The sequence below is a fragment of the Aplysia californica genome, unplaced genomic scaffold (assembly GCF_000002075.1).
Source record: "Aplysia californica isolate F4 #8 unplaced genomic scaffold, AplCal3.0 scaffold00051, whole genome shotgun sequence".
NCBI lineage: Eukaryota > Metazoa > Mollusca > Gastropoda > Aplysiida > Aplysiidae > Aplysia > Aplysia californica.
Genome location: NW_004797321.1, coordinates 1,017,523 through 1,042,522, shown reverse-complemented (window position 1 = coordinate 1,042,522; position 25,000 = coordinate 1,017,523). Strand labels below are relative to the sequence as shown.

The 25,000-nt window shown below is 39.3% G+C and overlaps 1 protein-coding gene across 1 annotated transcript in view; it reads left to right on the top strand.

Moving 5' to 3' along the window:
- The window catches only part of LOC101849593 (neuralized-like protein 2), a 12,194-nt gene extending 2,001 nt beyond the window's left edge, over positions 1–10,193 (top strand). Inside the window, exons 2-4 of the mRNA XM_005092704.3 lie at positions 3,684–3,896; positions 6,823–7,396; positions 8,994–10,193. Coding sequence (XP_005092761.1) covers positions 3,696–3,896; positions 6,823–7,396; positions 8,994–9,115 — 897 coding nt within the window. The 5' untranslated portion in view covers positions 3,684–3,695 and the 3' untranslated portion in view covers positions 9,116–10,193. The remainder of the gene's footprint in view (positions 1–3,683; positions 3,897–6,822; positions 7,397–8,993) is intronic.
- Positions 10,194–25,000: the final 14,807 nt, after the last annotated feature.

The window sequence follows — 25,000 nt, the reverse complement described above, 5'->3', positions numbered from 1 at the left end:
ACAAATCACCTAGGTCACCACTGTGAAGCTGACTTAAAAAATTTCCAGGGGTGTTCATTATTATATCCATGTATATTCCCTTTGTGCGCGCATGTGTGTGTGATGTATGTGTATGTATGCGGTATGCGTGCTGCACACACACACGTGTGTGTGTGTGTGTGTGTGCGCGCGCGCACCTGTGTGTGTTTATCATTATTTATTTTTTTTTATCCTGAAGTATCACGTCAAGGTCTCCTAGTCCAAGTGTTCCCAGCGTCCAGAAAGACGCTTTAACGGTGTGCTTGAACTTAAATCGACCCCGTCAACGGACGATCCCCAACCCACGCGGAAGTCACTCGCCGAAGTCCTGTCCCGTGGTGCTAACGCACGATTGAAACAGTTTTATTGAAGGGTCTTGATGACGGGCCCGACAAACCAGAACTCGGAAAAAACATGTTTGGCGAAAGTAGATCTTGAGAATGTCTTAGGTCGGAATGCCAAATCAATACTACTTCCATTATAGTTGAAATATCACGTATGAGCAAAGATCCAATTCAACTTTTGGTGAGTCAACTACAAAATTCGACATAGACATTTCGCAAAATAGTGCTCAGAGTTTCTGCTGACAAAAAGTTTAACGAGTGTCTCCCACGACAGAAAAGAAGGCAGAGTAAGATTTTATAATAATCCGGCCCAACAGACGGAAAAACACTACAACAAAAAACCAAAAAAAAATCGGGGTACACGCGATCAAAATCAGGATGCTTGAGATTTAGGGCAGGGATGAGTGGCAGGTTCAGAAAATAAACTGATTCATTATTCTTCAGAGCCATCCCAGGGTTCACATTCCAGTCTTTCCAGACTTTCGATGGTAGACAATTCATGTTTACTAGTGTGTTAAAGAAGGATGGGGATAATCTCACGGCAGGGATAAACTCAAGGCACGACACCGGCAAATGTGAGTGACCAGAAGGTGGGCGGAGCTTCTTTCTGTGCTGAAGTCAGCCGGTGCTGCCGGAAACTGTGCTCAGCTGATAAGTAGGTCGACTTCTTCTGACACAGAAGGTGACTGTCGAGCATGTGTGTGGGCGTGCTGTCAAATCATTGACTCGGCTTTGGGATAGAGAAAGGGGAAATGAAAATTGCCAGACGCACACCACCTGCATTTTAAAGCGTATGCACTTACTTACTTTTACTTTTACTTTTTCATCCTCTGTTGCCGTTAAGCGTCAAGGGGAGATGCAGTTTTCTATGGTAGGCCAGCTCCGCAGCTCTTTCAGTTGTGATGTTATGTTTTCTTAGGGTTTCCTTGACACCCTCGATCCACCTTTTGCGTGGCCTTCCTCTTATGTTATCATGAGTGTTAGCCTGAGTGCTTGGTGTTGTAGGCTTTCAAGGCTGGTTGGTCAGGTGACATGCATAACAGGTGGCCAAACCATTTTATCCTCTGTCTTTCTATGTAATGCAGCCTGGACTCAGTGCCGATAGCTGCTCTTACTTCTTCATTTCTCTGCCTTATGATGTTAAGGGTTTTGCGGAGACATTTCATTTCGCATGCAGTGATTTTGCTTTCATGGGTTTTGCTTAAGGTCCAGGTCTGGCACTGATAACATAATGTTGGTATGAATATTGAGGTGATAAGCTGTCTCTTTGTGTCCATGGAGATGTTTGGATGAGATAGAAGGGGTGCGAGCTGGTAGGTGACAGCGTTGGCTTTTTGAGTTCGCATTTCTATTTCTCTGTCTATAGACTCGTTTTCAGAAAAAGTGCTGCTAAGATATTTAAACTCTTTCACCTGTTTCAGTTGTTTACTATTGACATAGATGTTCAGGGGACTATGGTTTCGGTTCACTTTCATAACTTCTGTTTTTGATGTGCTTATTTTCATGTTGAATTTCTCACAGGTGTTGTTGAGTTCGGTAGTGTGATTTTGGAGGCTTTGTTGGTGTTGATGAATTAGACATTGGTCGTCTGCGATCAGAAATTCATTTAGGCTTTCTGGGCTTTGGTTTGCTTCTTGCGTTATTGTGTCCATATATATTATAAACAGGAGGGGAGATACAACGCATCCCTGTCGTACTCCAGATCTTACTTTGAACCAGTCTCTATTTCCTTCCTTCGTTCTTACTGAGCTTCTGCTGTTGGTATATAGAGCTCTGACATTATCTAACAATTGTCCTCTGACACCATACTTTTCACGTGTCTTCCAGAGTTTTGTATGGTTTACTCTGTCAAAAGCCTTCTCCTGGTCTATAAAGACGATGTTGGATTCTTTGTTGTGTTCTATTGTTTTCTCGCATATCTGTCGTAATGCGAATACGGCATCCGTGCGTCCTCTTCCCTTTTGGAATCCAAACTGAGCTTTGCTCAGATTCCTCTCTACAATAGGTTGTATGCGCTGCTCTAGTATCTTTGCATACATTTTTCCTGAGTGGTTTAACAATGAGATGCCTCTACATGTTGTGCAGTTGTGTTTGTTGCCCTTTTTTTCCCATAATGGTACCACTATGGCTTTCTGCCAGTCTTCTGAGCATTTTCTTTGTTCCCAGGCTCTGTTGAAAATACGAAAGCGTATGCAAACCCCCGAAATGAAATTATAAAGAGTAAAGCTCACACACAATCAAAACTTAAAGGGGGTAATCTGCAGGTTTAATGCGTAATATACGCACATTTGTGCATAAAGGGGAGCCCTGCCTATGTGTATTTGTGTATGTGAGTGCATGTGTGTGTGTCTGTGTGTTTGTTTGTTTTTTTTCTTTTTAAATTCTTTTTTTTTTTGGTCACAGACTCACTCTGTTGTAATTAACACCGCGTGAATTGTCACAGAGTCACTCTGTCGCAATTAACGCCGCGTTAGCTGTCACAGCGTCACTCTGTCGCAATTAACGCTACCCACGACTAGGTTTTGTCCTTATAACTTATATGTCTCTGTTTTCTTTTTCGTGTTTGTTACTCTATTGTATCAATTTTATTTTTAAATCTTCGGCACCATGATTTAATTGTGTTGCAAGTAGTGTTGTAAAACTGAACTCTACTAAAATAAACTCCCCTGGACTGTCAGATAGACCAGATGTGCAGAGGACTTTAAAATAGTTTTTCATATTTGTGGTTAGTGTTTCTTTATCGCCTTTGTCAACTTTGATATCTGTGTTCTGTGAGGTAAGACTTGTTGTCTTTGTTTAGGGTTTGGTCCATAGTGGTCGGATCGGGACAGACTGAGCTATGTGGACATTAGAAGAAGTTTATATTTAAAGTGCAGACTTCATATATGACTCGCAGAATATTGATTTTATAATTTTTTTGTAAATTAATGAACACATGGGATCTTTCTGTCTGCTGGACATTTCTTCAGCCACTTCGTTTAAATAAAAGTTTCTTTTTTGGGCCAAGTCTTGGGTTTCTTGTGGGATAAGGAGTTTAAGTCCTTAACTTGTTAGTGCGATGTGATGGTTTTCTTTTTGTAAATTTGTATCAAGTGTGCAAAGAAGTAATTTATGTTTGAGAGAGACATATGTTACAATCTGTAGATTTTAATACAGGACCTTAACTTTTATCCCATTGAAGTTTCTTTTACTCTGCAGTTTTCTTAGAAACTGAATTTTGAACTTTTCTTTTTATATACAATGAAATCTTAAAGTCTTTCTGTTTTCATAGTTGATTGAATCAATTTTTACATTTTTTAACCATTTACATTTTCCCCATAGTGACCTTTAAAGATGCCCGTCAAGAGGTTCCACAAATCTCACGGGCAGAATATCCGGCTGTTTCAAGGAAGCACCGTCGCTTTGCGAGAAGTCAGTTTTGCACACGCACTTGTGTTCAGTGAAAAACCTCTCCAGCCAGGGGAAATCTTCCTCGTAGAAATAGAGAAAACAGAGCGGGGATGGAGTGGACACATGAGGATTGGACTCACAGAGGTAAAAGTTCCTTTTTTTCGTTCTGTTTTACTCATCATTTTTATCTTATAATTCATTCTTTTAGGCTCTAGTGCCTGACAGAAATTGGATGTGATCAATTCAGTGTTGTTTCATCAAGAGCTCTTAGTGGCAAAGGTTTTGTTAGATTTACGTCACTGGTTGGTCCTGGTGATCAAGGTTGCAATATTAGATTCAAATCGAAGGGTTTGCACTTCAGAGAATAAAATCGCCTGTTAAAAATTAATAATTCCTGTCTTTTTTTGTTGATCCCTGCGGGGAAATTTGGTTTACAATGACTAACAATGTTAACATATATAAAATTTATATTTATATATATATAAATACTTTAATATATTTTCATTCCTAAAAATAATTAATGTTACACAATGAACAATACCACACCAATACAGACAACACACCATTGCTGGTCGCCACAGTTCAGGGTTCTGTTTTTGAGGGAGTGTTATGTTGTTCTCAAGGACACATCCTGATGACCTCCCATCTAAAATTAAAAGCCATTTGAGTGACATACGTAACATTGTTAGCTCAGTGACATTGTTAGTCTGAACTCACTGACTACTTGAATAAAAATAGAGAAAAACAGAAACAAGCTGTGTTTTCTTCTTTAGTGGCAGAATGGTCATCCTCTGGTCATCCAGTTACATCTTAATACCTGTTCTATTGTACTTGGACAATCTGATTGACTTGGTTTGCATGTTGTAACATACTCTTAGCTGTCTGATGAAATGTGACCCCTTTTGTTTTGGGAAATTTGAAACTAATGTTATGATGGAGAGCCTACAAAAAAGAGGCTTGACCCATTGAACCCAAATATTATTGTTTATCCCTATCCGTACGTCGTGTTTTACTGTCGTATCCGTACGACGTGGGGAACTCTGTGCCACCACTTTCCAAAGAGGAAATTTGCTCGTTAATCCGATTCATACGCTTTGCATAGCAGTCTGTCAAAATGTTTTTTTGAGAAATACTGAATGTTTCAAAGAGATCTTCGCACTAGAAATATTTTAAAATTTGAAGAATACAACCCCGGGGGTACAAAATTACCCCCAGGGTGTACGAATAGGTGAAATTACTGTTCATTTATATTATACTTATGACTGTAAGCTTGTTTGTGAGTGTAAGCACACTGCGTTTTTGTGTGTGTGTGTGTGCGTGTATGTGTATGTGTGTACGTGGTGAAACACCAAACCAATGTGCCGGGATCTGGACAGTAAAGATGTATCTTATCTTATTTGATCTTATTTGATCTTATTGTGTTGCAAGTGCTGTAAAACTCTTACTATAACTTATCTAATCTTAGCTTATCTTATCTTGTCTTGTCTTGTCTTGCCTTGTCTAATCTTTTCTTTTCTTTTCTTTTCTTATGTTTTCTTTTCTTCTGTACATCAAACACTCACCTCAATGTGCAGTGGTGTATATAAAGCAGTGGACTCACAGGAGCTGTGGTGCACAGGTTCTGTAAGATAAGATATGGGATGGGGGGGGGGGGATGATTAGGGCTCCAGGGGCTAAAAGAGAGCGGTAGGTTTTACACAATGCCCAGATCAAAGTCAAAACTGTTTGTGGGAAATTCTCTTCACACTTGAGATATGTTGTTATTACATGACACAATTGGTGAGCCATGTGCTCCCCCTCTTCCTCGTCCTCCTTCTCCTCCTTCAAGAGACAGACCCATCACCACTCGTTTCCCTTCTCATATATACTCTCTAAAAAACAGATTACTTGGTCTTTTCCCCATCACCCGTCTGTTCAATTTCTCTCAGTAAATTTATTAATTTTGGTCTGCCTCTTCCTCTTTTGCTGTCTTTTTTTTCAATGAGAGAAAAGTGTACAGGACCTTTTTGTAGCTTCAAGATTTAATAATGCCATCCTCATCTCAATTTGGTGGTCCTTATAAGGCCGGTCCCAGAGTGGCTCTGTAGGTCTGACCTGTAGCTCGCCTGGCGCACGCCGTGTGCGTGTCAGCACAGCCGTACTGTGGGTTGGCGCCCGTGTCTCAACGAGCGCTAGGCACACTCACTGCGTCTCAGCACAGCCGCACAGGGAGTTGACATGTGTAGGTGTGCAACTGACGGGTCTGCCTTGCTATATTTAGGTACTGTGTAATCCAAGACCAATTATGCCAAGACGGGACAACTCTTCTTAACGTCACGTGCCAAGTGCAGCCCCCCCCCCCCACACACACACACCACACACAAACACACTTGCAGCTGCGCGCGGCGATAGTTTACATTGGTAATGCAAGGCTAGATCTAGATCTAGATCTAGAATCTAGAGAAGCACACCTAGGTCTAGGCCTAGGCCTACGACAACAGTCGAAACTAGGTCAACCTCTGGATTCAAAGTTTCAAAGTATGATAAAGTGCATTTCTGGGTGATTTTGTGGCCAAGTGTTGATGCTAGCATCAATATATAATAGTAAAGCACCTAATAATACTTACTTCTGATTGATTTTGATGATCTGTGAAGAGTTTCAGTCGAAAATAAACACGAAGCAAGGCGACACATGTCCGCCATTTTTACAACACTGTTGAATAGCACGTCTGACGCATCGCGCAGCTCAGCTGACAAAAAACAGATGACACAGCGACGCTGCTTAAACACACGATAATGTATACATTCATTTGCACAGTGCGAGCCAGGCGAGCTACAGGTCAGGCCTACAGAGCCACTCTGGGACCGGCCTTATGGTTCATGACATAGTGGGTGGTTGGTGGGTGGTCTGGTGTGGTTTGCTCCTTTCCTGTCACACGTCTGTCCTCCTTATCTGTCCTCCTTTTATGTTTGTTACTTTCTTGTATCTCCACAAATATTTGACATTTGTATGACCTAGTTTTGTTTACAAGTGCTGCAAAACCCTTGTTAAAAACATTGAAGACTATGTTACCTTCATGTCTTGTGACAGGTTGACCCAGCTAAGCAGACCAACGGCCTCCCTCAGTATGCACTGCCAGACTTGGCCCAGCTGGGCCGGTGCTGGGTGTCGGCCGTCACCAAGTCACGCAACCGCCTCCAGTACTACAGCCCAGACCGGGCGCGCTCCTCCTTACAGTCCTCCTACTCCTCCGTGTTGGGCACGGGTGAGGTCATCAACACAGCGTGTGGGCGTGTTCGTCGCTCGATGCTGCAGCCGTCTTACTCTCTCTTCCGTTCATCGTTCGCCAGCAACCACGCTAACGGCCAGTCCGCCTCTTCAACTCCCTCATCCTCATCCTCCTCCACAGCGTTTGAGGGAGAGGAGCCCTCTCTCAAAGCGGCCAAAAAACTTATTCTGGCCACCGATGTTGGCTCTCGCATCGGAGTCATGTACTGTCCCGACGAGACTGGCTACTTTGCACGCATGCATTTTATAATCAATGGAGAGGACCAGGGTCCCAGTGATGAACTGATTCCATTAACATGTGATTCCCCTCCTCTGTATGCGGTCGTCGATGTCTACGGTACTACTAAGCAGATTCGCCTCATAGAGCTCTACAAAGGTAATGATCTGGGGGTGGGACTTTTTACAAGCTTTTTTCCAGGGTTATATGCACATGTGGTTATATGTGATATATGTGGCATGGGTAGATACACATGCATAAAGGTACACACACACACACACACACACTCCTTCCCCCAGTGGGGCGTGCTACTGACTGAAGTGTCTTTAGGCCATTCCCAAAGGGGAACTGAGGGAGAGGAGCCCTCTCTCAAAGCAGCCAAAAAACTTATTCTGGCCACCGATGTTGGCTCTCACATCGGAGTCATGTACTGTCCCGAAATATCTTGGAAATCCATGTTCTTATGCACAGTAGAATTGTAATTTTAAATGGGCTGATTCATCAATGTCATGCTTATAACTGCCTGAACTGCAACAGGGAACTGCTGCTTTTTCTTTCCTAATCCTTACTATCGTCATTTTCCTCTACTTCTTTTGTATGTTTGTCACACTCTTGTGACTCGCTATTTCAGGGATGCCTTGATAGTCGAAGCAAACTTTGAGGTGTTGAAGCTAGAGAGGTGAGCAGAGTAAGCCTGATTACCTGTAAGGACTTCTCTGTTGACATCCACCCCTTGGCGCTCATATGACCTTATGCCGTTGCGAGCGCCGTAAAACCTCTACTGAAACAAACAAACACCCACACGCACGCACGCACACACACACACACACACACACACACACACACACACACACACACACACACGGTAGTGTAAATTGTGTTGATTTGGGTGGAAATAAATTACAATTTAATGATTTGGCTATTTTTTATGCTTTTTTTTTTAACCTAGCAATGCAGACTATTAAAACATGTTTGTGGAGGTGTATGTGAATGCTTGCTTCATGCTTCTTGTCAATAAGTATAATTTGTAGGTGGATGGGTGGCCTTATTGACAGCTCTTGAGGCTTTTCTTTCCCTTTGTTGTTTCTGTCCTTGCAATACATTTCTCTGCAGTAAATGAGTATTATTGTGATGAAGTGCTTCTCTTTGCTCAAACTAACAAATATCAAATAGTTACTAGAATCTTTTATCATACATTAGTTTTTTTTTATTGTAGTTTTATACATTACTGTATTTCTTGCCTGTGAGTTTCCCCTGTGATTCTCACAAGGTGAGATGGAGTCAATGTAGGTTTTTGGGTGTTTGCTTACATTGCTTTTTTGCAAATGAACAAAATGTCTTACATAAATATAATTTATTTCCTGTTGGCGTTTGGCGGGTGCTCTGATGTGGTTTGCCTCGTCTTTTTCCCAAACATCTTGGTCTTTATCGCTCTTCCTTTTTTTTTTTTTTTTGCTTGTTAATCTCTTGGTACACCTCTAATCTTTGACTCTTGTATGATCTGATTTTGTTGCAAGTGCCGTAAAACTCATACTAAAACAAACAAGGGTTTCTTTTGTGGTCTTTCTTGTGGACTCAATGTGCCAGGATCTGGACAATAAAGATGTATCTTATCTTATCTTATCTTCTCAAGGTGAAATGGAGCCAGCGTAGGTTTTTTGGTGTTTGCTTATTTCTTTTAGCAGATAAAAAGAATCTCCTTTTGTATATGTTTGTAATTTGTACTAATTGTCCACACTGTTATATTTGCCCACAGTGAGCTCCCTCCAGAATGCGTGCCGTGACCTCATCTTACAGACCACACCCCAGCACCTGTTGTCTGCCCTTCCACTCCCTCAGAAAGTCATACAGTTTCTCTGTGAAGGAGATGATTCCTAGCCCCTAGCTGTTCTCCTGTCATGTGTTGTGGTAGTGCAGTTACCGTGTGTGTATGTAGAAACTGTTTGTTTAAACATTTGTGTGATATCTTGACTGTGCACTCTGATTAGTAATAAACTCAACTCAAGACAGTCTGTGCCTCAGAAGTCGGATAAGACGGAAAGGTTTTCGGGAGGCGAGATGACACTTGTCATTTTTCATGCGGTGATGGAACTTGTGGAGTGTACTTAGAAGTTATTTTTCTTGTTACGCGAGGCGTTATTCCTCTATTTCTTTTTCACACTACCTACGTGGGCAGGTGGTGGTTGGAGGGCATCAGCGGTATGTCCTACTTTTTTTCCCTCTCCCTCTGTGGCCTGAAACTTTCTTGCTTTCATTTACCCTACACTTAATGACCATTATTGTGTTGGTGTGCTTCTCTTTACTCAGACTAACTATCTGGTTATTTTACTGTCAATAGGGTATTGTTTTAACTAGAAGTTTTTATATAAAGATAAAGATGGTATATACATTTTATGGAAATCAGATTAGGTAGGACATTTAGGACTGAAAATGCTCAATCTTGTCAGTCCTACGAGACTGATCAGTGCCAAGTATACACATTGTGTACTACCCTAAAAAGTTTTATAATCTAATGCTTTGAGCCCCGCCCCACCCTGGGCCTACAGTACTGGAGCACCTGAGCTCCTCTGCCAGATATACTGACACCTCTGTGAGCTGAGATGTGCGTTAACTGCACAGAAACGTGCAGGTATGCGCCCAGGTCCATCGGGGCAAGGTGTGTTTTTCTGACTCGTGCAGATTTGAATGTTTTCTTCTTTTTCCAAGAGTTCCATCACTTCAGGAAATGCTGGGGATTTTCTCTTTGTTCGCCAACAGTTGTGTGAGGCCGCCGGTGATTCTTGTACAGACATCTACCTTTGGATATAGATATATATACACATGTATATATATAATTATATATATAATATTAAATTATATTTTAAACTTTGTTGTGCTTGATGTAATCATTGCTGATGGTACTCACAGAGCTGGAAGATCCTCTCTCTCTCTTTCTCTCTCTCTCTCTCTCTCTCTCTCTCTCTCTCTCTCTCTCTCTCTCTCTCTCTCTCTCTCTCTCTCTCTCTCTCTGTTCTGTTTTCTCTTCCCTTTACTTTTGAATTTCTTTTCCCTTTCATCTCGTCTTACTTCTTCATTACGGATAGGATCTGTAGACCAAGAATAACTTACTAGGAGAACTTGAGCAGATCGGCGACTGGAAAAGACCAAGAGAAAATAATATTTTTTTAAAGAGCATTCAAGCTTAGAATTGAATAGTGAATCAGCTTTGCCAATGTTTGATTCAGACTTGGCACTTCGTGAAGAAGGTTGTGCAAGGGTGGCTTGTTGTTTACACATCTGACCAGTTGTCACACAGATTGAGACCCTACCAGTATTTCCCCTTCACCTTCCCCTTCTCCCCCCCCCTCCCCCAACACTCACACACACATGCACCTACATACATGTAAAGCCCTTGGGGGACATATAGTCACTTAACATGTTCATCTATACTGTAAGTAGAGAGCTTAAAAATGATAGTCTGAAGAAACAATTGATGCTGCACCAATTACGCTTACTGATGCAGATCAAGTCTAGCTTTAGGTACAATACAGTGTACTTAATGCACATGCACTGAACAAAGTTATTGTAGTATTCCAGATATCCCCACACTCTAATACTAAATATTTTAGCAGATAAACTATTCTATGAAGATAAATGTTGATTGCAAACATTTACATTGACAGTATTTTCACGGTTGCCAAAAGTGTATAAGAATTGAATTTTCTGTTCATCTCTGTACTGGTCATCTTTCTAAGACTCTTTGACTCCTCTAGTGTTGAACTGAACATGAGGAGAGTTTTTAATATGCGAATGCAGTACAAGTTCTAGGGAGAACATAAAAGCATGGAAAACAAACTAAACGGAACTTGAGTCAGTGACTCTTGTCATGCATTGTGAAAAGTCTTTTAAAAACATTTTACAGCTGATCTGGCTCAAATTGAATGTTCAAGACATTTTGTTTTAAAAGCTCATTAGACATTGTTCTTCTCAATTTATCGTTCTTTTAACGGCCACAGACATGTGATATTTACTTGTTTTTAGCGACACACTCTCAGGGGAAGAAAAAAATAATTATAAATTAACTCTCAGGTACAAATGTATAAGCGGAAGTTAAAATGGAATAGGTCTGAGCCAAATGTCAAAATAAATTTAGTGTCTACTTTACTGAAAAGTGAAAAAACTTGTTGGGATGTGTTTTGGTTTGAATGATTAGGAGTGGCTTTGAAAAAAGGACAGGGTGTAATGGGGAAAAAGTAAAAAAGTTGCTGTGTTGTGGGTGAAAGGGCAGGGGATGCTGTGACTCGTCGTGCAGTCATAGTCAAGTACACCAGAGGTGGGGGGAGGGGAATGGATCTGTATCTGTTGTGTAATTGTTAGACTCTTTATTGATGCATGTAGAAGATGTCAGTGTGATTCCCATCCGAGGAAGTTATTGTATTGAGTATGAAGAAAAAGAAGAAGAAATAAAGAAAAAGAAGATAAGATATGGAGTAGAAGAACAAGGAAGAAGAAAGAGAAGATAAAGGTGATGTAGAAAAAGAAAAAGAAAAAAGGAGAAGTAAAATATTTAGGTAGATCTTAATCTTTGCGCAGATGATACTCTGTACTCTCAAATACTGTGCTGTTTGTAACACTTCCTGTAACCACACGTCGTCAAATCGTCTGGTGACTCGTGTTGTGAATCATGTTATTATCACAACCTACCCATCCCCCTGAATTCAGACTGAGAGTTATTCCTTTCCATTGTCCCACCTGTGATATGCTTGAATTTGCTGTCCAATTTCACCTCAGTGGATCCGGGTGAAAATCCTATTCACATCAGGGTCAAATATTCAAGTGCTTGTAACATATTTATTCTTTTTTTACTCGTGTACTTCTGGTTTCTGTGTGTGCTTTTGGTAATTTATTGTTTTTGTTTCTGGTTTCAGTCAGTCTTAATGATGTGTCCTCTGGCTGTTTTGGGTCATGAGGACTGGATCTTTAACATTTATGTGTGATCAAAGTCCCTTTTCTGATGTATATTCTGCTTCTGTCAAGTTCACGTGAGGTTAATGATATGTATTTTTATAGTGGTAGTGACCATAGGGAAGGAAAATATGCAAAATGTTTTTGTGTAAAATTGTCCTTGTGTTTCCTGTATCTCTGGTCTTCTCTGTCCTCTTTAAGTATTTTTTTCTAGTGGAGGTAGACAATGAAACTAACGGTCCTTTCATGTCAAATAATTAGCTCTGCTGGTGGTTGGATGGTGCCACTGGTGTATTACTTCTTTACTTTCCCTCTGGATTGTCTGTCTATCTGACTTACTTTTTCCATTATTGTGTCAATGTGCTTCCCTTTTCTCAAACAAACAAACAAACAAATAGTTGAATGTTGTCCACAGGACATTTGTGAAATTGTTACTTGTTCTTGTACTTTGGGAGGAAGATATATTGTCCCTTTTAATTTGTACAAATGAATGGAGTAGAACATTCAAACTTATGCTCATGCTTATTTTCGCCCTGTTTTCGTGTGTTTGAGTTTTTTTACTTGCTCTAATATTCAACTATCGAAAGAAAACTGGCCCGCATGGAAGTGTTGAAGCTACTACATTTGAAATTGTCTAAGATGGCCACCCATTGTAGGTAGACAAGTAACCATCATCTTAGACAGGTGGCAAAGTTAGGCAGGATCAGATGAAAAAAAAATCTAACAAACCATTCCCTTTTGAGGTTCCTAACTGTAGGTGGCCGTAAGGCCCATGGAAATGTTACCTTTGAGTTAACGTGGGTAATCAGTGGGAGGGATCAGAAACCTAGTCTTCACAACATGCTTGGTCAGTGATTGGTTAATTTTATAGGACAATAACAGCAATGACAAGGAAATAGATTATGATGGCTCATCCACAGGGTCAGGGACTGATGCATAAATTAATGGCAACCCATCAGGGGATGATAGATTTGTATGGGTGTGTTGAACAGGTTTTGTAGAGTATTTGATGATGAAATATATATATAGTGGCCACAGCTGCATTGGACAGCTTATTGGTTATTGTTATAGGTAATGCCATTATGTTATAGAAAAAAAAACCCCACAAGGTGGTCGTTTGTTTAGGTGGTTGTCTTATTATGTGGCGGTCTGGGCATGTTTGATTGTACTTCTTTTTCTCTGGGGGTTTCGTTTTGTCTGCCTTGTTTTTTTCCTGCTCTGATTGACTATTAAGTTATCGTGTCGTTGTGCCTCTCTTTTCCATTTAGGGTCTTGATTCAAAATCTAGAGTGGGTGGTCACTGGGTAACACTGGTCGGTCTTATGTATTTCTTTTCTTTCCCTCTGTTGTTTCTGTTTGTCTTGGTTTTCCCCTATGGTGGATGACCTTTTTTTTTTTGGTGTTAAAATTTCTCTCTTCACTCAAACCTTAACTAAAATGTCACAGTTAAATCACACTTTGGGTCTTATATTAAGCGGGACAATATAACATTGTCTCTGACGATTACATGTATCATAGGGGGATTGTAATTGATTTCTTAGAATGCCGTAAGAAAAGCCTGCCGTGAGAAGACTGTTCTGGTCTTTATGTGCTGAACTATTCGGGTGTGAAACTGCTGAACTCATGAACCAAAGACGGGTAAATAGTACGCAGTTCATCTTTTCTTGATTTTCATGTTTGATGTGAAAGTTTTTTGTTTTTAAATATGCATATATTATGCTTCATTTAAATGCCTTTAGAATCCTGTGTTTAAATGCGGTTAGGGAAGAAAGTTTTCTGAACAATAGAGTTCTAAGAGAAAGTCAATAGAGCTAAATTATGATTCCAGTATTGTGTATTATATCGTAGTGGTTATCAAAACTGCCGAGGTTGGTTTTTTTTGGTTTTGTTTTGAGGAATGAAACTTAAAAAAGAAGAACTGTTCACCCAAGTCGACTCTATAAACTGAGCTACAGGGAAAATGTCTCAATAACTGAATTCTTGTTACCGAAAACAAAATCCTGCTGTATTGAGAAAACAAAATGGGTAACCAGCTTTTTTACCACTAATATCTAGTAATCTGAAAAAACCCCAAACCCAAACAACTTTGGCGATTGTGTTCTGACTAGGATAATATTGGTTACTGGTTTGTATATTTTTAGTTTAGGCTTCATTACCTCAGCCATATGAGAATATTTTTGGTCTCTGGCCAGTGTCTTGACAGGGTACCGAGGGATGCCTCTTTGAAGTAATGTTGGTGAAAATGTTGTGAAGTAGAAGTAGGACATTGATGTTTGATTCCTGTGTGATGGGAACAGGGCTGATGGGATGGGGACACCTTCAACTTGAATAGGCTCTTTTCCCCTCTCCTCTTTCTTTCTCTGTTTCTCCTTTTCTCTCTCTCTCTCTGTCTCTCTCTCTGTCTCTCTCTGTCTCTCTCTGTCTCTCTCTCTCTGTCTGTTGCTTTCTCTCTCTCTCTCTGTCTGTTGCTTTCTCTCTGTCTCTCTTACTCTGCACATCCTTTCCAGCCTAAGCCCATAGAGACAAGAAACCAAACCGTTTCTTGCAGCACATATAAACCAACTTCAGTTTTATTTGAAACATGCAACAGTTTACAGCATAAACAAACACTTTTCTCCATCTCTGGGATAATTCCTACATGTCCTGAGCACTTCAGTAATTTCATGGAAACCTTTGACAACATAATATTAAAAATATATATACATGCTTCTTGTTTCGATCTGTGCACTGTGTGGGCTTGCACTGGGTTTGTGCCTATATTATTTTGCTTTTTTATGATGGAGAAATTATTGTTCATCTTTCATAAATGAATGTCTTTTTTGTTGTCTGAATTGCTTATATTGTCTTCGTTACAGTCTTTGATGCAGGTGGTTGGAGGATGTCATTGATAGGTCCTTCTTCTTTTCGTTCCATCTGTTGTGTTTGTCAGCATTTTTCTTTTCCAGCTCTTACTCAATGGTTATTTTCCTTCTCTTTTCTGCTACGATCTTTGATAGCGTGGAAGTATGATGCTGGCCGCCTTTGGTTTTTGTATTCACTGTCCTGAAAATACCTTTTGTTTGCTTCTGTTCTCATCATTTGCTGTCGGCGAAAATACAATCACTCACAACATTTACTCTCATACACCTTGTTTCCTGATTCGTATTTACAGGTGGAATTTTCCTCACTTCGCCCAGGTGGGAATGGGTACTCGGCTATAGACAGCGAAAGATCTTGTCAGTTTGTCAGTGTTTGAGCGCTTAATCGGCTGCTCGCACTGTATGCTTCCCGGGAAGCTGAGAATGGAGTGTTCTGTGGTCTGCTGGGGTAATAATATAGTGTAAAGCGCATAGAGCCTGCAGTTGAGCGGGGATATGCGCTATACAAATGCTATTTATTATTATTATTATTATTATTATTATTATTATTATTATTATCATGCTATGACAGTTGTTGCCTATTTTGTCAGGTGTACATTTTTTCAATCTTTATGTTCTAAATTTTGTTGTTGTTATAGTTTATTCTTGTGCAATCAGCATTTGTGGTTTTGATATCTTTCCCTTGAAGCATGAGAGGTGTGACTGCACTGTTTTGAGTTTTGTTTTATTTTGCACCAGCCTTTGTACAAAAATGTAGCTCTTTACGTTCGTATCTGAAGAGTTTTCAAGGTTTATGATATGTTCATTTTTTTTAGTGTGAGGAACTTGCTGGCTGCGGAGAAATGAGTCTTCATGTTTATTTTTGATGTTTGAAATCATTGCAAAAAATATCTTGTACTTAATCCCCCCCCTCCTCGCTTCCATTTGTGCTTGCAGTTTTTCATGTTTATGAGAGGCTACATTGAAATAATGGAGACATTAACCAAAGCAGTTTCACAGATGGTGAGGAGAAATTTTCCTTCTTTGTTCATCAGGTTTGAGTTTCCTTTCCTCATAATTTTGTATAAATGTAAGTTTGTTCAATGATTTATATTGGATGGTAGTGGTCAATGCCAGGCCTGGAACCTGTCATATTAACGACCCACTTGACGGGCGCTCCTGTTGAAGGAAGCGGTTTCGGCATGGATGTTAAGAATGAATCCGAGGAACCTGTCTGGCTTGAAAAGAGTTTGGTTTCCATATTTTTTTGGTGGGGAAGAAAGGTGGGGAATGGGCTTTTTTTTGCCTTCAATTACCAGGGGATCTTGTTTAGTTTTATCTCATGAACTTACGGTTTATGTTTGTTCGTATGGAGATTGTTTGTAGATTTCGTTGTGCCATATTGAGTAATAGAAGAGCCTATTTATATTTGGTTTTGTAAGTAACAGAGGGTTTTGAGAAAGATCTGAGGGATCGTTGTGTGATTATTATTGTTAGATACATCCTCTCTGTTCAGCTGCTGTAAGATCATCAGAGATATATTGTGTATGCCCATTCTGTATGTTTTTGTTTTTACAGAATTTGTGCAAAAGGAAAGAAAAGATTGTGTGAAAACTTGGGAGAGAAAACAAAAATTGTATGTATGTTTTTGTACGTGATGTAGAAACTGGGTATTCTGAGGTCCTAAGTTCTGTGTTGTTCTCAAACAGGAATGTTGTGCTGTGTGTGCTTCAAGTCAATCAAATGAACATTTCTACTATTTCTAGTTTGTGGGGGGAAGGAGTGGAGTGTGTGTGGAGAAGGTAATAATCATATAATAATTAAATCAGAGTTTATTTCAAATAAAGTCCACAGTATATGTAGAAATAAATCCTGCAGTTCTACGGCTGTAAGTGTAGTTGTATTTCCTCATGTAGACCTAATGGCTTGGTTCAGATGTTCAGTTTTGACCTTAGTCTGCAGGAAAATGCATTTATCCGTATCAGACTGTTCTAAGATCAAGCGCTATGCCTTTTATGCTAGAATAATTTTATCCTTTGTTAGCAAGTACTTGTACTTGGCTTATTACAACTTCTGCGCTGTCTTGACAATCTCCCCCTCCCCAAATTGGTCATTCTCTCTCTATTATCTCTTTCTGTCCTGGTGCTTTTGCTGTATATTTTATTATGTGGTGGAATTTGTATGAGGTCTGTCGTCCTAGTTTGCCATTTCTACATCGCTATCTGCTGGGATGTTGTATTCCACTAAGCCAGGGTGAGAGTAGCCCGCCTCCTACATAACCTAAAGTGTGTCGACGAGAGTGTACAGCTTTTACAATCCTTACTTTGCCATTTTTACATGCCATCCATTTTCTTTCCTTTGCCTGTCTTCATCTATGCATCATGTTAAGTTATTATTGCACATACATGGACTTCCTTGTTTTGGACTGTGTTTAAATAGAGGTGTGTGGGTGGTTGGCGAGTGCTCTGTTGGGGTTTGCTCTTTCTTTTCTTCTTTCAAACAGCTATCATCTTTATCTCTCCTCCTCTTTTTTTGTGTTTGTTACTCTCTTGTAACACCTCAAATCATCGGCACTTATATGACTTTATTGTGTTACAAGTGCTGTAAAGTATTTACTAAAGCTAGAACTAAAACAGAGGTAGTCTCTAGATGACTGACTGGATTGTAAACATAGTTCTTTAGCTTGTGTTCTTGAACTTTGTGGATTTCCGTCTTTTTTTCTTTCTTTTCAGTTTCAGTCTTCTTTTGTTCACTTTTTCTTACACGGGAACACGACATGTAATTGTTATTTTATATATCTTCATGATTTTTTGATCAAAAAGTGTTTTTGTTTTCCTTTCTGCATTGACTTATAACAAAATAAAGAAAAACAGAACCACACTTTTCATGATCTGGTTACCCAGATGTGAAATGGATACCATTTACAAGAGAGAGAGAGAGAGAGAGAGAGAGAGAGAGAGAGAGAGAGAGAGAGAGATGTTTTTCTCTCTGTGTGTGTGTGTGTGTGTGTGTGTGTGAGAGAGAGAGAGAGAGTGAGTGACAGAGAGAGAGAGAGAGAGAGATGATCTTGTATCATCTGTCCCATACCCATGCTATATAAATGGGGTTGACCCCAGGCTCCTGGGGGTAGCAGGGTTTTACGTTTCACAGAGGAGTTTTGTTTTACTTTTCTACTGTATATACCAACAACCATTGTTATTCTATTTTTACAGGCTATTTTTGCTTCCCAAACAAACAGAACTAGATCTATAAGGATTGCAATAGGATTTAAACGGTCACCAGAATGTTGATGTGTTGAATTTTTTTTCGTGGTCTGACATAAATTTATGAGCAGACATAGACTGCTGTTAGCCATCATGAGTGTTGGAGGGTGCCACTGGTAGATCCTACTTCTTTACTATCCCTCTCTTTCTTTTATTTCTGTCTGTCTTGCTTTTTCCTAGCACCAAATAGTATAGTATAGCCATTCTTGGTTCACTGTGCTCGTTACTAAAACAGATGAACGATTGTATACATGAGAGGTGTGCCGTGTTATTGTAGTTAGTGTGACAAGTGGTCATCATTTATTTTTGCTACTGCGGCCAGTTTGACTTTTACCTGGTAAAATCATCACTTGTTTCATGGTTAATGTATGCATTGTACATGCTCCTGTTTTAATTAAGGGCTGCCGAATGTATTTTTGTACAACTTGTCTTGTTTTTGAATTTGACAAAGGACATGATTACATACATACTCAGTCAGTTTATCATCATACCATAATAGAAAATACAAATGTATTCAGTACACAAAGTATCTTATTTGGAGAGAAAGAAAGTGTTGTTGCGGCAATATTGGATTCTTGTAACTAGCTTCAAGATGTAAAGAACATATGTAAGTGGAAATACGATGTCACTGATGTAATATTTGTTTCACGACGCGGTGAAATCAGGGGTTCGTCAATTTTTGGGCATGCGGAGTTATTGGTATGATCTGATAGCTTGTTCATTTGTTTTGCTTTCAGTGAAAAAATACCCATCTATCTTGAATAGAAGTCAAGATGTCTGCAAATTTAAGGAGGTGAGGTCGCCTAGTTTTAGTGATGAAATTAGCGAGAAAATGACCGCCAAGGTTTGGTATCTTCAGATCCTGAAGAGTCCTTGAAAACTGAAAAATGACATATTTTGTTCCTTTAATCTACATTTTTCAGTAAAATTAAAATGGAAATATATGTTTTTATATGGACATAAAAGTTGAGCCAAAAAACAAAAATTCGGAAAAAATTTCCTAACCGGCAGAAAAATGCTTGTTTCTCCGATTTCGTTATTTTGACGAGCGCCCGATTTCCCCACGGTGCCTCACATTTGTGTTTGTTGAATACATGTAGGGAGAATGACTACAACTTGTTGTACAAGGAAAGTAAATTAACCCTTTCACTGCCAGACCTGCTTTGTAATCAAAGAGCTTATTATCGTATCAGAAAAGGCAGTGAAGACAATGAGCAGAAGTTGTCACTGTTTTAGATACCTTGGCATGATGGTTGAGAGACGTTTTGGGGGTTGCACATGAAGTTTGCTTAGTTTGTGGTGAGTTTCCTGGCAAGTGTGTTTGTTTGTATGTCAGTGTTTGTACGTATGGATTCATTTGTTGTTACGCTTGGATGTGTTTGTAAATTGTATGTAGGTATTTTTGTATATCACGTATGGTTTCCCCTGAGGCTGAACAAAAATTATTTTGGATGTACAGCTTAATGAACTGACATGACTTGGAAATGTTTGCTGAATATAAATGAATTTTGTGGGGCATTTTATGTGCAAGATGGGCTTGGTTACGAGTGTGTGGAAATGTCCATTTTCTAGCCCTGAGTATTCTCACAGTATTTCAGAAATGTTTTGTGATATTTCTGTGGTGGCTTCGGCATGCTAGACTTTACATAAATATATCATGCATTGCGATGGAATTAAAACGATGTGTCAAAATAATCACCCCTTTGTTTTGTGTGTTGTATTTGTCGAATGTTTACGCATATTTTAAAAACCCTTTCACCAGTACAGGAAAAAATAATACAGAGCCAGTTGACAAGTAGGGCTTTCATGTTACGGCTGTTACCTTTAGTCCTATAGGACAGAAGCAAGCTCCGACGTTTTGCGGAGAGATGCCCATGTAGTTTTTAAAAAATGCCTAGACATTTTTTACGCCCCCAATGACACAATTGGTCGCTTTGAAGCAGAAGGGGGCTATCCCGAAAATTGCTGTTTTTAGAAAATCAAAGGTAAAGTTTTTCCCCCTTGTTCCGTTTCTTTAAAAGATAAGGAGAGTTTTCTCTATAACCAAATAAATGTACACACCAATGAAACCAAACTTCTCCAATAGGTAGGGCAAAGCCCAATTTTGGTGTAGGTCAAGATTTTTGGACACCCTGAAATCTGGGTTAGCCCCGCTCGTTCTTAAAAGCGACCAATTTACATTATGTTTTAGCTTAGTTTTAACAAGTGTTTTACAGCACTTGCAACACAATTAGATCATATAAGTACCAAAGGTTAGAGGTGTCTCAAGAGAGTAACAAACACAAGAAAGGAGGACAGATAGGGACGATAGATAATAAGATACACATGTTTGATAGGAAAGAACGAGCACCCACCAACTGCCCACTTACATCATTAGGATAACCTGGGCTGCGAACAGAAAGACAGGTGCTTGATAAAAATTTTCTCCCAACTTAGGAATTGAGCTTAGATCTCTTCAACATGAAACAGCGGAGAGTCTAATTGCCACACCACAGATGTGGATTCTTAGGAGCTATTTCATTCAACTTTTGTATATTTCACAGATTAAAACCATCAGTGGGTTCTGTGGATTACTTAGTACAGTAGGCTGGTATCCTGGCACAGAAAGTGTGATATACTCTGCAGGGAATAGTCTTTAAAAATTTTTTTTTTTTGGGTAAGTTTTACGGTGCTCGCAACTGCATAAGGTCATGAGCGCGTGGGACACATTAACCCTATCTGTACGCCCTGGGGTCATTTGTACCTCACCGGGGTTGTAGTCTTCACATTTTAGAATACCTCTAGTCTCTAGATCTCTTTGAAACTTTCAGTATTTCTCAAAAAATCATTTTGACAGACTGCTATGCAAAGCGTACGCGTCGGATTAACGAGTAAATTTCCTCTTTGGAAAGTGGTGGCACAGAGTTTTCCACGTCGTATGGATATGATAATAAAACACGACGTATGGATAGGGTTAAACATTTTCAGTTGGTAGGAAATTTTGAATTTTGCCCTGGTTGCGGCCTAAGCCTACTCATCGATTTTGGACTCCCAAGGGACCTTTAACGTGCCCAACTTGCACACGGGACCTCCGAGAATTTTCGTCTTTGTCCGAGAAGACTAGGTGTAGATCTTTCCTACAATAAATATCAGGGGTGTAGCTGAAAGACAGCAGTAAGACGGAACCAAGGAGTAGCAGTAGAAAAGCTGCAGAAAAAGTCAGGATCCCAGGGGAGGGGGGGGGGCAAATGAGGTGACGGGCTGAAAAGTGTTTAAAGTCTGACAAAACAACACCCCCCCCACCCCCCCCCTCCTAAAAAGAAATCCTGCAGTTATTGGCACACCTTTGTACCTTCATATGCAAGAAATTCGCAAAGCAATTGATGAGAAAAAAATATGATTTATTTGTACTTGCAAACATTTATTCAAATCCACATCATATGACATACAAGTCTTCAAGTGCTGACCTACCAGGAAGGAATGACAGGCCTTGAATGAGGACAACACTCGAGGAAAATTAAAATTGCTTACAACATAAACTAGTATCAGTAAGCAAAATGGTGTAAATTTAATTAGTGGTTACAAGATGAATTTTATGCTGCCCATGCATTCTTATCAAGACGGTACAAATTAATGTACTGTGTAGAGGAATTGCATCTTGAAATGTTGATGGTAGTTAATGTATATCATCACCGGAATGATTTATTGCTAACCCAACATTTATTGAGCAAAACCTAGCATTTTTTCTCACAAGAGAAAACAAAATACACTTAGCATACCAAGTTAGTTTGCCTGTTCTATTCAGTTTACAAAAAAAAAAAAATATGGCTACACTCCAAGCTATGGTGAAATGTGATGGGAAGGAAGTACAAAGGGAAAAAATGAGTTGAGCAGTGAAAAACGGGGAAACAAGGAGCAAAGGAGATGTACAATTGACAAAACATGAAAAACAAACATCTAAAAGAACATGGGTGGCAATACACATAGTATTATGATACATATCATTCCTTTACATAATATGTTGAACATCCAATAAGCCTGGTGACAATTCTCAGGTATGATGTCATCATCATGATACACACAAATGTTTGATATATCATAAACAGTGGAGTCCGCTTACACCGAAGGTGGTTATCCCGAAAGCAGTGATAAATTAAAAGAGAATAAAACCTTTTTTTGTCTTTTTTTGAGCTGAGCAACCTCCTAAACTGAAAACACGGCTAATCTGGAAAAATCGCAACGGTCCAGCAGATTTCTGTTTAAGCGGAGTCCACTGTATCTCTTTTGTGTAGTTTTCCAAACGCATTAACAAAGAAATTTTACCCCCCGCGGTAGTGCCACTGACTGTAGTGTCTTTAGGCCATTCCGAAAGGGGGGACATTTCTCGTTCAAGTACAGTAGAGTTGTAAATGGGCTGATTCATCATGTCACGCTCATAACTGCCTGATCTACAATAGGGAACAGCTCCTTTTTCTTTCCTAATCCTATGGTCATTTTTCCTCTACTTCTTTTGTATGTTTGTCACTCTCTTGTGACCCGCTATTTCCGGGGAGCCTTGATAGTCGAAGCAGACCTTGTGCTGTTGAAGCTAGAGAGGTGAGCAGAATAAGTCTGATTCCCTGTAAAGACTTCTCAGTTGACACCCACCCCTTGGCGCTCATATGACCTTATGCAGTTGCGAGCGCCGTAAAACCCTTTACTATTAAAAAAAAATAAATAAAAAAAAAGAATAAATGTTCTTATTCCATGTTTCCTTTTATTTGCCTCAGCACAGGATTCCCCAATGATTACCTGTAAATTATAATGAACCTTTGATCAATAGAACTACATTCTATTTTAACCACATTATCACTCTCCTGAAAAATAATTTTTAATGGACTTATAAATACGTTTAGAAAATAACACTGATGATATACGTGCAATATGAACACAAACCACTACATTGTGTGTAGTATAAAAGTGAAACGGAAACAACTCAGAAAATAAGACTTACATTTGAGAAAAGGCATTGACAACACCGCACGCACTCGTAAACCTTTAAATTCATTCTTCTCAAACTACACGATTAAAATGAGCCTCTTCTGTATTAGAGTTTAGCTAAAACAATGATCAGAATAACTGGAGAAAAAAAAACAACCAAAGTTAATCTGCTTTAAAAACTGAAAAAATGTCGTCAGTAAACGTAGCCACTTTAATCCAATTACACCACCAGTGAACTGAACTCACTGCCTTCTTGGGGTTCGTGAATTGAGCCACTTTTCTGTACTCAAATCAAACTTACTATGGGGAGGGGTGGTGGTGGTATCCATTTCTCAAGATATAATATTGTTTAATGGTGCTCAATTGGGTTACATTATAATATATATTCGACTTACTACATGTATCTATAAACTATGACATTATCTGTATGACTAACTCTAAACCATGACATTTATATTCAACCGACATCAGAAATACGAAATTTAGTACAACATTTAACAAGCGGCTCAATTTACGGTCCGCTTTTAAGCACAGCTGACAACTTTCCCAAAAAAATACAAACGAGTATAACCAGCAACATTGACAAAAGTAACGAAATGAAGAAAACAAAAGAAAGATACTTGAGTGTTGAGCATCAGTGTGGACACTGACATCCTTGTGTGCTTTGCTGCTGCGAAGTCACAAGCAAAACGTATCATTTACCATTACATTATTTATGCTCTCAAGGCATTGGTCTGAGTGCCAAACTTTCAAGATCTTACCAGGTACAGACAGAGGGTGGATGGTAGGAGGATGTCACTGGTAGGTTCGAATCCTTTTCTTTCCTTGTTATTTCTATCCTTCTGTCTTACCTTTTCTCAGCACAAAGTTGCCATCATCCTGTTGGTCCATGTGCTTCTCTGTTCATACCCAAACTAAGCTTAATGGAAGATAAAATTGCAAAAGGCACAAGATTCGACACAATAGATGAAGGCACGATTCAATCATTCTCTCTACTGATCCATAATATTGGGAAAAAACCCAATGAAAATGTCTAACAGCAAAGACAGAAAACATCAACAACTCATTCTATTCTTTCTCATGTAAGCAACCATATTCAAATTCATTCCAATAAGTACATTCAGATTTATTTTAATGAAAGCATTCATATTCATTTTCATTAACACATTCATACTCACCTAATTGACAAATTTTTAAATTCTGTTTTCATTGACAAATTAAAACTCATCTAATCAACACATTCAAAGTCATTTTCATTAGCACATTCAAATTCATAGCAAAACTTAACACACATGTGTTTAGAATCACGTTTTAAAAAAAAATTCTCATCATTACATACAGTAGTTTCCACTTAAACCGACACCATACAAAGGCACACTTCGCTCAAACACACGTTTTTGTCATATGACAGTTTGTTTTCCAACTATACAATTTAAACGTACAAAGGCAGACAACTGTACTGTCTCTTTAGAGATGCACATATCAATATAATAAAGTGTCTCAAAACGTGACTCCCCTCTAGACAGAAAAAGGAGTAGGAGACACGTCAAATAATACACATATATATAATAATATACATTTTTATGTGTGAGGATTGGAGGAATAGGCAGGATGTGAAGCTTGCCCAAGGAATGAACCAAAACAATGCAACACGTACTAAATATTGGCACAGTTGCTGTTAGAGAGTAGAACAAATGGTGGGGAGAAGGAGATACAGACATCTGTATATATGGCACCCAACAGTCTACGGAAATAAGAGG